Genomic DNA, 14,236 nt, shown 5'->3' with positions numbered 1-14,236 from the left:
GCAGCAATTTGAAGCGCACGTGTGCTGTTCAAATCGCTGCAGAAATTTCTGCAGGGACAAACGCTACGTGCGCACATAGCCTTATACTCACCGACGCGGCGCTGCACGGCGTTCACACTGCGGCGGCTTCTCCTGCTTCTGAAAATGCCGGCCGCTTATTATTCTCTCTCGTATTCACTGCTTCCCCCACCCACCGGCGCCTATGATTGGTTGCCTTCAGACGAGCCCCCAAGCTGAGTGACCGCTGTCTCACTGCAACCAATCACAGCCGCTAGTGGGCGGGTTTATATAGTGCAGTAAATAAATAAATAAAAAACGTCGTGCGGTCCCCCCCCAATTTTCATACCAGCCAAGGTAAAGTCACACAGCTGAGAGCTGGTATTCTCAGGATAGGGAACCTCACGTTATGGATAGCCCGCAACCTAAAAATATTAGCCAGCAGCAGCCCAGAATTGCCGCATCCATTAGATGTGACAGTCCTGGGACTCTACCCGGCTCATCCCGAATTGCCCTGGTGCGGTGGCAATCGGAGTAATAAGGAGTTACTGGCAGCCCATAGCTGCCACTAATTCCTAGCTTAATCATGGCAGGCGTCTATGAGACACCCCCATGATTAACCTGTAAGTTAAAGAAAACAAACACATGCACCCAAAAAATCCTTTATTTGGAATAAAAGACAAAAAAAACCACCCTCAATCACCACTTTATTAATCCCCAAATACCCCTCCAGGTCCGGCATAATCCACACGAGGTCCCACAACGCTTTCAGCTCTGCTACATGAAGCTGACAGGAGCGGCCACAGACCGCAAGTCCTTCACTGGTGACCGCAAATCAGGCCGCGGCACACAGACAGAGCCGCGCGATGACAATGAAGTCGGGTGAAGTTCATCCGAGTTCATTCTGATCGCGCGGCCCTGTCTCACAGCCAGCCATGCTCTATGGGGATGTAGCAGAGCCGAGTGGGAACGTACTGTCAAAAATGCATTCAAAATGCATGCATTTTGGATGCATATTTTTTTGTCAAACGCAGTGTTTACAAATGTCCAGTCTGCCAGAGGGTGCGTTTTTTCTACACTTGACAGAACGCAGCATTCGCACATACCCTTAAAGCTTTGTAAAACAAATACACAAGAATCATCAAGACTCTCATACATGTGCTGCAGAGAATATTTGTCGTTTTATTGGACCAGAACTGCGATTTTGACATCTGGATCCTGTCTATTTATGATGCATATCAGGAATGTGGGTAAGGCAAACGGCCATGGAGAAAAACCGTTATCAGAGCACCAGGATAAGAAGATTTGCCAAGACCTGTAATAGATCTTGGCGGACGTTGGCTTCCTGGCTTGTCTCATGGTGGCAATGACATCCTGGGATAAGCCTGAAGACGCTAGGAGCCAGGACTCAATGGCCACACAGTCAGGTTGAGGGCCACAGAATTCAGATGGAAAAACGGGCCTTGTGACAGCAAGTCTGGGCGGTCTGGAAGTGCCCACGGTTGACCCACCGTGAGATGCCACAGATCCGGATACCACGACCGCCTCGGCCAGTCTGGAGCGACGAGAATGGCGCGACGGCAGTCGGACCGGATCTTGCGTAGTACCCTGGGCAGCATCGCCAGAGGGGGAAACACATAAGGCAGTCGAAACTGTGACCAATCCTGGACTAAAGCGTCCGCTGCCAGAGCTCTGTGATCCTGAGACCGTGCCATGAAGGCCGGGACCTTGTTGTTGTGTCGTGATGCCATGAGATCGACGTCCGGCATTCCCCAGCGGCGACAGATCTCTCGAAACACGTCTGGGTGAAGAGACCATTCCCTCGCGTCCATGCCCTGACGACTGAGAAAATCTGCTTCCCAGTTTTCTACGCCCGGGATGTGAACTGCGGAGATGGTGGAGCCTGTGACTTCCACCCACTGCAGAATCCGCTGGACTTCCTGAAAGGCTTGACGACTGCGAGTGCCGCCTTGGTGGTTGATGTAGGCGACGGCAGTGGCGTTGTCCGACTGGATTCGGATCTGCCTGCCCTCCAGCCACCGATGGAAAGCCAATAGGGCTAGATATACTGCCCTTATCTCCAGGATATTGATCTGAAGGGACGATTCTATTGGAGTCCAGGTTCCTTGAGCCCTGTGGTGGAGAAAAACCGCTCCCCAACCTGACAGGCTCGCGTCCGTGGTGACCACGGCCCAGATTGGGGGTAGGAAGGATTTTCCCCGAGATAGAGATGTGGGCAGGAGCCACCACTGAAGTGATGTTTTGGTTGCAAGGGAAAAAGATGTTCTTGTCGAGGGAAGCCGAACTCTTGTCCCATTTGCGAAGAATGTCCCATTGGAGTGGCCGTAGATGGAATTGCGCGAACGGCACTGCCTCCATAGCTGCCACCATCTTCCCCAGGAAGTGCATGAGGCGCCTTACGGGGTGTGACTGACTCCAAAGAAGAGATTGCACCCCCGCCTGCAGAGAAAGCTGTTTGTCCCGCAGTAGCTTGACTAACGCTGGCTGGGTATGAAACTCCATCCCGAGGTAAGTCAGTGATTGGGTCGGCGTCAACTTGGATTTCGGGAAATTGATGATCCACCCGAACTGCTGGAGAGTCGCCAGAGTAACGGTAAGACTTTGTTGACACGCCACCCGAGAAGGGGCCCTGACTAGGAGATCGTCCAAGTAGGGGATCACCAAGTGACCCTGAGAGTGCAGGACCGCCACGACGGATGCCATGACTTTGGTGAAAACCCGTGGGGCTGTCGCCAGGCCGAAGGGCAATGCGACGAACTGAAGGTGTTCGTCCCCGATGGCGAAACGCAGGTAACGATGTTCGGGTGCGATCGGCACATGGAGATAAGCATCCTTGATGTCGATCGATGCTAGGAAATCTCCTTGTGACATCGAGGCGATGACCGAGCGGAGAGATTCCATCCGAAACCGTCTGGTTCTCACATGTCTGTTTAGCAGCTTGAGATCCAGAACGGGACGGAATGACCCGTCCTTTTTTGGCACCACGAACAAGTTGGAGTAAAATCCGCGACCACGTTCCTGAAGTGGAACGGGAATCACAACTCCTTCGATCTTTAGAGCGTCCACTGCCTGAAAAAGTGCGTCTGCCTGTGCGGGGGGTGGTGAGGTTCTGAAGAAACGAGCCGCAGGTCGAGAGCTGAACTCTATCCTGTAACCATGAGACAGAATGTCTCTCACCCATCGGTCTTGAACGTGTGGCCACCAGGCGTCTCCAAAGCGGGAGAGCCTGCCACCGACCGAGGATGTGGCTAGGTGAGGCCGAGAGTCATGAGGAGGCCGTCTTGGAGGCAGTGCCTCCTGCGGCCTTTTGGGGGCGTGACTTTGACCGCCACGCATAGGAGTTCCTCTGGCCTTTCTCCGGCCGGTTGGACAAAGAGGATTGGGGCTTGGCGGATGGACGAAAGGACCGAAACCTCGATTGGATTTTTCTCTGCTGAGGTCTCTTAGGTTTGGACTGGGGTAAGGAGGAGTCCTTTCCCGAGGATTCCTTAATAATCTCATTCAACCGTTCGCCAAATAAACGGTCACCAGAAAAAGGCAAACCAGTTAAAGAAGTTGTCCAGTTACCAAAACTGTTTTTTTTTTTTTTTTATAAATCTTGCTATTATGTGCCTCTAAACACATCTATCGCGTTATTTTACCAATATTATCTTTTATCATGGTCTAGCATAACATCTTCATTTCTGGCTCCAGCTCTGATGGAGTTAATCTCTCTCTTAACTTCCTGTGTTCAGTTACTACAACTTCCATAATCCTTTGCAGTAACTAGCAATCTATCTCCCAACCCATTCTGACTGTTCCCTCCCCTCAGATCTCCACCACAACAGTTCCCTCCCCTCCTTCCTGTGTGCACTGCCTAATCATGGTATAGAGCTTTTATCCTTTGGTCTTTCTGTGCTGCATGTCACTATCTGTCTCCACTATGGGACTTGTAGTGCAGGTGACCGGATGATACATGTCACTAACTGCCCCTCTCTGTGATTTCTGCTGCATAGTACCAACTGTATACACTCTCACCTGCACTACAAGTCCCATAGTGGAGACAGTGACATGCTCTGCTCTGACACATAGTGTGCTGCATGTCACTGTCTCCACTGTGGGACTTGTTGTGCAGGTGAGAGTGTATACAGTTGGTAGTATGCAGCAGAAATCACAGAGTGGAGACAGTGACATGTATCATCCGGTCACCTGCACTACAAGTCCCATAGTGGAGACAATTAGTGACATGCAGCAAACTATGTGTCAGAGCAGAGCATGTCACTGTCTCCACTCTGGAACTTGTAGTGCAGGTGACAGAGTGGAGCAGATTGGTCCCATGCAGCTGTGCGAGTATATGATCACACTGCCGACACCGCCCGTTTTCCTGACAGCTGAGCAGAGCGGGCGGGTGGACAGTGTGATCAGATACTTGCGTGACAGGGGGGATTTCAGTGGAGGAAACCCCCCCTGTACTCCACACTGGAGCCCGTACCTGCCACAGCTGAATGCTGGTAAGCGTCTGCTTTCACCGCTCCACAGTAAAGTTCTCCGGCTCCTCCCCTCGATGCTGAGCTGTGACGTGCGGTAGTCACCGCCCACAGCCCTGTCAGTCACTGTGAGTGGTGCCGGCATCCTGTGACGTACCCGTCTTGTTTGAGAGCCCGGAAATGCCGGGACGTCAGAGGATGCCGGCGGCCACAGCTCCAGGCGGTCATGTGACAGGCACTGAGCGTGCAGGATAGCGCCGCTCAGTGCCAGAAATGGAAATAGAGGCTATTGAAGAAGATGCAGACAATGGTAAGTGAAAATCATTGGGGGAAAAAAAAAAATGGGTGGACCACCCCTTTAAGAACTTTTTGGACGCAGAGTCTGCTTTCCATTCGCGCAGCCACATGGCCCTGCGGACTGCCACGGAGTTAGCGGATGCTACAGCCGTACGGCTAGCGGAGTCCAGGACGGCGTTCATGGCGTAGGACGAAAAAGCTGATGCCTGAGAGGTCAAGGAAGAAACATGCGGAGCAGAATTCCGCGTGACAGCATTAATCTCAGTCAGACATGCTGAGATTGCTTGGAGAGCCCACACAGCCGCAAAGGCCGGGGCGAAAGACGCGCCCGTGGCCTCATAAATAGACTTCACCAAGAGCTCTGTCTGTCAGTCCTTAGTAGCTTTGCTCCTTGTGGACGACATGCTGTTGTCTCTCAGGAGAGTGACCACTGAGGGTATATGGGAAAACGGGTATACAGCCTTTACGAACAGATATATATATATATATATATATATATATCTATTATATAGAGATATATATATATATATATATATATATATATATATATATATATATATATATATATATATATATATATATATATATATATATATATATATATATATATATATATATATATGTTAGGTCCAGAAATATTTGGACAGTGACACAATTTTCGCGAGTTGGGCTCTGCATGCCACCACATTGGATTTGAAATGAAACCTCTACAACAGAATTCAAGTGCAGATTGTAACGTTTAATTTGAAGGATTGAACAAAAATATCTGATAGAAATTGTAGGAATTGTACACATTTCTTTACAAACACTCCACATTTTAGGAGGTCAAAAGTAATTGGACAAATAAACCAAACCCAAACAAAATATTTTTATTTTCAATATTTTGTTGCGAATCCTTTGGAGGCAATCACTGCCTTAAGTCTGAAACCCATGGACATCACCAAACGCTGGGTTTCCTCCTTCTTAATGCTTTGCCAGGCCTTTACAGCCGCAGCCTTCAGGTCTTGCTTGTTTGTGGGTCTTTCCGTCTTAAGTCTGGATTTGAGCAAGTTAAATGCATGCTCAATTGGGTTAAGATCTGGTGATTGACTTGGCCATTGCAGAATGTTCCACTTTTTTGCACTCATGAACTCCTGGGTAGCTTTGGCTGTATGCTTGGGGTCATTGTCCATCTGTATTATGAAGCGCCGTCCGATCAACTTTGCGGCATTTGGCTGAATCTGGGCTGAAAGTATATCCCGGTACACTTCAGAATTCATCCGGCTACTCTTGTCTGCTGTTATGTCATCAATAAACACAAGTGACCCAGTGCCATTGAAAGACATGCATGCCCATGCCATCACGTTGCCTCCACCATGTTTTACAGAGGATGTGGTGTGCCTTGGATTATGTGCCGTTCCCTTTCTTCTCCAAACTTTTTTCTTCCCATCATTCTGGTACAGGTTGATCTATGTCTCATCTGTCCATAGAATACTTTTCCAGAACTGAGCTGGCTTCATGAGGTGTTTTTCAGCAAATTTAACTCTGGCCTCTCTATTTTTGGAATTGATGAATGGTTTGCATCTAGATGTGAACCCTTTGTATTTACTTTCATGGAGTCTTCTCTTTACTGTTGACTTAGAGACAGATACGCCTACTTCACTGAGAGTGTTCTGGACTTCAGTTGATGTTGTGAACGGGTTCTTCTTCACCAAAGAAAGTATGCGGCGATCATCCACCACTGTTGTCATCCGTGGACGCCCAGGCCTTTTTGAGTTCCCAAGCTCACCAGTCAATTCCTTTTTTCTCAGAATGTACCCGACTGTTGATTTTGCTACTCCAAGCATGTCTGCTATCTCTCTGATGGATTTTTTCTTTTTTTTCAGCCTCAGGATGTTCTGCTTCAACTCAATTGAGAGTTCCTTAGACCGCATGTTGTCTGGTCACAGCAACAGCTTCCAAATGCAAAACCACACACCTGTAATCAACCCCAGACCTTTTAACTACTTCATTGATTACAGGTTAACGAGGGAGATGCCTTCAGAGTTAATTGCAGCCCTTAGAGTCCATTGTCCAATTACTTTTGGTCCCTTGAAAAAGAGGAGGCTATGCATTACAGAGCTATGATTCCTAAACCCTTTCTCCGATTTGGATGTGAAAACTCTCATATTGCAGCTGGGAGTGTGCACTTTCAGCCCATATTATATATATAATTGTATTTCTGAACATGTTTTTGTAAACAGCTAAAATAACAAAACTTGTGTCACTGTCCAAATATTTCTGGACCTAACTGTATCCCGGCACCCTAGGGGGACCAGCACCGGGTGACCGGTGTGGCTTACCGACCGCTAACGAGCGGAGTGTGTCCTCCAGATTCCCTGTCGTGGATCCCCCGGAGCTGCAGAGCTTTGCTGCTGAGTAGCATCCACCGGTAGAATGGCAAATATGGCCGCCGGAGCTCTCAGGGGGGGAGTGGAGCCGAGGGCGGCGCTAACAAAGAGCGGGAATCTGGAGTCCCCACAGTGGTCAATGAGGGGGGAGGGAGACATGCTAGATGTTCCAGCCCTCAAAGCCGACGTCATGCCGGTAATCCCGCCCTTACCCCTGACAGGCAGGCTCGGGGGCGGGATTTTTCGAGACTAGGCCGCGGCGAAGCCGGGGACTAAATTTAAGGCCGCGCCCGACAAGCAGGCACGGTCGGCGCGGAGGTCCGCCGAGACCATGGACTGAACTACCGCGGCTTCCGGGGGGAAGGTGCGACCCTCCCTGTACAGTCCCCACATGGGGACACAGAGTACCTTTAAGTTGCAGGGCCCGGTCCCTGGGGGTGAAGAAGCTCAGGTCCGGCAGGTTCCACCAGGGGCTGCGGATGGAGCACGGTCCCAGCATATGGATGACCGCTCAGGATCCCACTTCTCCCAGAGCCGCATAAGGAATGGTGAAGGAGACGGCATGTGGCTCCAGCCTCCGTACCCGCAATGGGTACCTCAACCTTAACAGCACCGCCGAAATATTGGGGTGAGAAGGGAACATGCCGGGGGCCCCATCGGGGTCCTCTTTTCTTCCATCCGACATAACTATGGAGTCCCCACAGTTGTATGAGAATGCATGAGTGGATGTGTGCCTCCTTCCACACAAAGCATAAAACTGAGGAGCCCGTGGTCCACGGGAGGGTGTATAGGCAGAGGGGAGGGGTTACACTTTTTTAAAAGTGTAATACTTTGTGTGGCCTCCAGAGGCAGAAGCTATACACCCAAATGTCTGGGTCTCCCAATGGAGCGACAAAGAAAATACTGATGTGTGAATGAGGCCTAAAGCCCCTGTCACATTTAACGACTTACCAGCGATCCTGAAAACGATGCGGCCTGATAAGGATCGCTGGTAAGTCACTGGTGAGATGTCACACAGTCAGATCTTACCAACGATGCAGTAACGATGCAGTAACGATGAGCGACTTGTATAGGAGGTCATCGTTAGGTGTCAAACACAGCGATGTGTCCTGCCCAGCAGGACATCACCTTTGAAGAAAATGGTCCAGAACATTCGGCAACGACTAGAGATCTCACAACAGGGGCCTGATCGCTGGTAGGTGTCACACAACGAGATCGCTGGCGAGATCGTTATTGCGTCACCGTAATTGGTTGGCGGTGTTTATTTTCAGGCTATTTTTGGGTTGTTGTTTTTTTTCCCCAAACACGAAAAATCACTGATGAGACACTAAAAACTGACATAGACAACGCTGATGAAACTCAGAGGAAAAACAGATGAAACTGGGACCATTTTTTGGGGGGATTGGGTGGGTTGCGCACCAGAAAAATCACTTACGTCTATGGGTACTTTCACACTTGCGTTAGTCGCAATCTCCAGCTTTGGAAATCCCTTTTTTTCACTGCCCATGCTCAGCTCTTATGTTTATTAATTGAAATCAATATTTCTCTCTCGGCGGCCGAACGATCAGCTGATCGTCTGGCGGCCAGCTTTTGAGAGCGATCAGCTGGCTTTTGAGAATGATCAGCTGATCGCCCAGTGGCTGGCTTTTGAGAATGATCAGCTGATCGCCCAGTGGCTGGCTTTTGAGAATGATCAGCTGATCGCCCAGTGGCTGGTTTATGAGAATGATCAGCTGTTCGCCCAGTGGCCGGCCTTTGTGAGCGATCAGCTGTTCGCCCAGTGGCCGGCCTTTGTGAGCGATCAGCTGTTCGCCCAGTGGCCGGCCTTTGTGAGCGATCAGCTGTTCGCCCAGTGGCCGGCCTTTGTGAGCGATCAGCTGTTCGCCCAGTGGCCGGCCTTTGTGAGCGATCAGCTGTTCGCCCAGTGGCCGGCCTTTGTGAGCGATCAGCTGTTCGCCCAGTGGCCGGCCTTTGTGAGCGATCAGCTGTTCGCCCAGTGGCCGGCCTTTGTGAGCGATCAGCTGTTCGCCCAGTGGCCGGCCTTTGTGAGCGATCAGCTGTTCGCCCAGTGGCCGGCCTTTGTGAGCGATCAGCTGTTCGCCCAGTGGCCGGCCTTTGTGAGCGATCAGCTGTTCGCCCAGTGGCCGGCCTTTGTGAGCGATCAGCTGTTCGCCCAGTGGCCGGCCTTTGTGAGCGATCAGCTGTTCGCCCAGTGGCCGGCCTTTGTGAGCGATCAGCTGTTCGCCCAGTGGCCGGCCTTTGTGAGCGATCAGCTGTTCGCCCAGTGGCCGGCCTTTGTGAGCGATCAGCTGTTCGCCCAGTGGCCGGCCTTTGTGAGCGATCAGCTGTTCGCCCAGTGGCCGGCCTTTGTGAGCGATCAGCTGTTCGCCCAGTGGCCGGCCTTTGTGAGCGATCAGCTGTTCGCCCAGTGGCCGGCCTTTGTGAGCGATCAGCTGTTCGCCCAGTGGCCGGCCTTTGTGAGCGATCAGCTGTTCGCCCAGTGGCCGGCCTTTGTGAGCGATCAGCTGTTCGCCCAGTGGCCGGCCTTTGTGAGCGATCAGCTGTTCGCCCAGTGGCCGGCCTTTGTGAGCGATCAGCTGTTCGCCCAGTGGCCGGCCTTTGTGAGCGATCAGCTGTTCGCCCAGTGGCCGGCCTTTGTGAGCGATCAGCTGTTCGCCCAGTGGCCGGCCTTTGTGAGCGATCAGCTGTTCGCCCAGTGGCCGGCCTTTGTGAGCGATCAGCTGTTCGCCCAGTGGCCGGCCTTTGTGAGCGATCAGCTGTTCGCCCAGTGGCCGGCCTTTGTGAGCGATCAGCTGTTCGCCCAGTGGCCGGCCTTTGTGAGCGATCAGCTGTTCGCCCAGTGGCCGGCCTTTGTGAGCGATCAGCTGTTCGCCCAGTGGCCGGCCTTTGTGAGCGATCAGCTGTTCGCCCAGTGGCCGGCCTTTGTGAGCGATCAGCTGTTCGCCCAGTGGCCGGCCTTTGTGAGCGATCAGCTGTTCGCCCAGTGGCCGGCCTTTGTGAGCGATCAGCTGTTCGCCCAGTGGCTGGCTTTTGAGAGCGATCAGCTGGTCGCCCAGTGGCTGGCTTTTGAGAGCGATCAGCTGTTCGCCCAGTGGCCGGCTTTTGAGAGCGATCAGCTGTTCGCCCAGTGGCCGGCTTTTGAGAGCGATCAGCTGATTGTTCACAATAGCCTGCCACCGGAAAAACAGTAAAATAAAACAAAACAAAAAACAACGGATTGTTGTTTTGCAGAATCAGTCACATCAGTTGTGCCACTATCTGCAACGCATCCGTTGCACCAGTCATACAACTGATTGTGACGCACAACGCAAGTGTGAAAGTAGTAGAAAGTCAATAAGTGTCCTGATTAGGAAGGTGATTATATCTGCAGCTTCTCATCACTCACTCATCAAATGTGACCACAAATCAGAGGAAACATAAAGCAATTAGGCATTGGACAAAATATTCAACTGAGGCAAACATTTAGGCGGGCTTTGCACGTTGCAACATCGCAAGCCGATGCTGCGATGTCGCACGCGATAGTAACCGCCCCCGTCGCAGCAGCGATATCTTGTGATAGATGCCGTAGCGAACATTATCGCTACGGCAGCTTCACATGCACTCACCTGGCGTGCGACCGTTGCTCTGGCCGGCGTCAGAGCGACGTCATACGGCAGGCGGCCAATAGAAGCGGAGGGGCGGAGATGAGCAGGATGTAAACATCCCGCCCACCTCCTTCCTTCCGCATGACCCCACCGACATCGCATGTGAGATGTTGCAACGTGCAAAGCCGCCCTTAGATTAATGGAACAATCCATATATCCGTGGTAGTGAAAGGGTTGGGGGCTGTCCCCTCACCAGACAGGTCTGTGTGTATTCACCAAACAGCAATACTGGAGGACATTGCCTTATAACCTGCATTCTGTGGTTCCCGTTATTCCTCCTGGATTAGGGTATTTTCACACTACGTTTTTTTTAACATGCGTCCTGAACTTTTTTTTAACGCAAAAATGGATCCAGTAGAAATGCGTTTTCATTTCAATGCATTTGCAATGGACTCGAGTCAACATGCGTTATAGTGAGGATCCAGTGACTTGCAGTATTTTAACTTTTTTCAAAAACGCTACTTGCAGCGTTTTTGAGCTGCGTCCAAATACTGCATGTCACCGGATCCTGACTGTACCGCACGTTAAGGCTGCTTTTACACATCCGGTTTTTGCTGAATGGCACAATACGGCGCTTTGCAGAAAAAATGCAACCATTTTTTATGCCGCCGGTTGCGTTTTTTCCAAATAGACTCGCATTAGCGCCATATTGTGCCGCATCGCCTTGCGTTGCATCCGGTTTTCGCTGGATGCGGCATATTTCGCCCATGCGGCGGCCGGATGGAACGTTGCCTGGCACGTTTTTTTGTGCGGCGAAAAACTGCATCGCACCGGATCCGGCATGATTTACAATGCAAGCCTATGGACGCCGGATGCGGCGCCCTGCGGTTTTTTCAACTGCGCATGCTCAGTATCAAGCTGCATCCGTCAAAAAACGGACAGGCTGCATGGAAAAACGTATGCAACGGATCCGGTTTTTTTTGCCGCATCCGTTGCATAGGTTTTTGAGCCGGATTGTGCCTGATGCAAAAAAACTGATGTGTGAAAGCAGCCTAACGGTGGTATGCTGATAGAAAGGAACCTGTTTGCTCTACTGAGCATGCCCAGAAACCAGCCTGGCGTGATCACAGAGAGTCTCTATCTTTCTCCCTCTACTCTCTGTCTCCTCTCTCTCCCCCCTCTTTACAACAGTGGCGTGTGCATTTGCAGGCTGTGAGGTCGAGTGCCACTAACTCCTGATCACATGACTCCAATGCCCGCCCATAAACTGCAAGTGAAAGGATCCTGTAAAATAACCCTTGCGTTTGCATGCCTTAAACAGGATCCAGTCACATGCGGTTTGCGTTTTTTTGACATCCGTCAAAAGCATGTTAATAAAACGTAGTGTGAAAGCACCCACATAGTATAATTAAATAGGGCATTATCCATTCCTCTTGCCAACAGTGTACTCGTGCACCATTAGGCCTGGTAGGATAGTGTCAAGGAGTTTTCAGAAATATAGTTTGATGCACTAAATTCAAATACAGTAATACCTTTCTCGTGTCCTTCTATAATAGAGGTGTAACAGAGAAATGGCACAATGTAGAGATGCAGGGTTAAACGATGTATGTGAATTTATGGGGCTTGCAAATATTTACTAAATAATGTCCACACCGAGATCCTCTAGAATTTCACTGACCTGTAAAGCCAAAGGGGGCCTACATGGAAGGTTAAAAATGCAGTTAGCTAAGAGGCGTTTTGGTAGATAGGTGGGCACTCTGTTTCTAGCCGCGGGTATCCTGTGCCCATCTGGATGAGAACTACCAGTTTTCATCATAAAATATCGGATTTCCTTACTGGAATTGCTGGGTCTGGACTCGGGGCGGCTCAGCCCTGTGCAGCACTTCTCTTCCCCAGGCAGAGGTCCATGATGCTGGTTCTTCTCACCACACATGAGATGTTCTGGGGATCCATCTGTCTTTTTTGCCTCCTTGCTCAGTAAAGGGCGCTTCAGTCTGACACGAATGGTTTGCTTTTTATTTTCTCCTACACATTCTGCGACCTCCTCCTGAGGAGCCCCACTCTTTACCCCCTTTCCTGGCTTCTGTGCCTTTTTTATCTCAGGCTGACCTCCACCACTGCACACAGAGACCTGGTCCTGCTCCTTTGACCTGCTCCCCATATCAGTGGGTTTTCCCTGTGACGCTTCCATTGTCTCCTGCTGGTCACTTTTAATAGTTGGTTGAATCTTTGGTTTTCTTTCCCTCTTTATAGCCTTCCCACTATTTTGGGCACTGGGGGTCTGCAGACTAACCCCATCATCATGTAGCCTGACAGAGGGGCCATGACTTGTTTCCTTCGGCCCCACAGTCCCCAGCCCTGATTTAGGGACCTCCCCTTCGCTTTGCTTACTAGCCTTTGGATTTCGCCCCCTTTTCTTTTGCAGAGACAGAACCTCACTGACACTCGTTGGCTCCTCACTCGGAGGATCTTTCTGTAGTTTTGGCTTCTGCTCTCTCTTTTTTAATGGCCCATATAGCAGACCATCGTCCTGACTTTTCACTGGAGAAGCAGCCTCCTTACGGGCTAGCGGGGTCCCTCCACTCTTACGGGCTAGCGGGGTCCCTCCACTCTCCTTACGGGCTAGCGGGGTCCCTCCACTCTCCTTACGGGCTAGCGGGGTCCCTCCACTCCCCTTACGGGCTAGCGGGGTCCCTCCACTCTCCTTACGGGCTAGCGGGGTCCCTCCACTCTCCTTACGGGCCAGCGGGGCTCCTCCACCCTCCTTATGGGCGCGCGGGGTCCCTCCACCCTCCTTACGGGCTAGCGGGGTCCCTCCACCCTCCTTACGGGCTAGCGGGGTCCCTCCACCCTCCTTACGGGCTAGCGGGGTCCCTCCACTCTCCTTACGGGCTAGCGGGGTCCCTCCACTCTCCTTACGGGCTAGCGGGGTCCCTCCACTCTCCTTACGGGCCAGCGGGGCTCCTCCACCCTCCTTACGGGCACGCGGGGTTCCTCCACCCACCTTACGGGCACGCGGAGTTCCTCCACCCACCTTACGGGCACGCGGGGTTCCTCCACCCACCTTACGGGCACGCGGGGTTCCTCCACCCACCTTACGGGCGCGTGGGGTTCCTCCACCCACCTTACGGGCTAATGGCCTCCCTTCACCCTCCTTACAGGCTAGTGGGCTCCCTCCACCCTCCTTACGGGCTAATGGCCTCCCTTCACCCTCCTTACAGGCTAGTGGGCTCCCTCCATCCTCTTTACAGGCTAGTGGGCTCCCTCCATCCTCTTTACAGGCTAGTGGGGTCCCTCCATCCTCTTTACAGGCTAGTGGGGTCCCTCCATCCTCTTTACAGGCTAGTGGGGTCCCTCCATCCTCTTTACAGGCTAGTGGGGTCCCTCCATCCTCTTTACAGGCTAGTGGGGTCCCTCCATCCTCTTTACAGGCTAGTGGGGTCCCTCCATCCTCTTTACAATCTAGTGGGGTCCCTCCATC

The 14,236-nt window shown here is 51.7% G+C and overlaps 1 protein-coding gene across 1 annotated transcript in view; it reads right to left on the bottom strand.

Moving 5' to 3' along the window:
- The window catches only part of TOPAZ1 (testis and ovary specific TOPAZ 1), a 321,592-nt gene extending 308,193 nt beyond the window's left edge, over positions 1–13,399 (bottom strand). The window contains exon 1 of the mRNA XM_075315235.1: positions 12,592–13,399. Within this exon, the coding sequence (XP_075171350.1) occupies positions 12,592–12,946 (355 nt within the window). The 5' untranslated portion in view covers positions 12,947–13,399. The remainder of the gene's footprint in view (positions 1–12,591) is intronic.
- Positions 13,400–14,236: the final 837 nt, after the last annotated feature.

This window comes from Anomaloglossus baeobatrachus, chromosome 6 (assembly GCF_048569485.1).
Source record: "Anomaloglossus baeobatrachus isolate aAnoBae1 chromosome 6, aAnoBae1.hap1, whole genome shotgun sequence".
NCBI lineage: Eukaryota > Metazoa > Chordata > Amphibia > Anura > Aromobatidae > Anomaloglossus > Anomaloglossus baeobatrachus.
The sequence above is the reverse complement of the archived record's forward strand: the minus strand, read 5'-3'. Positions and strand labels throughout refer to the sequence as shown.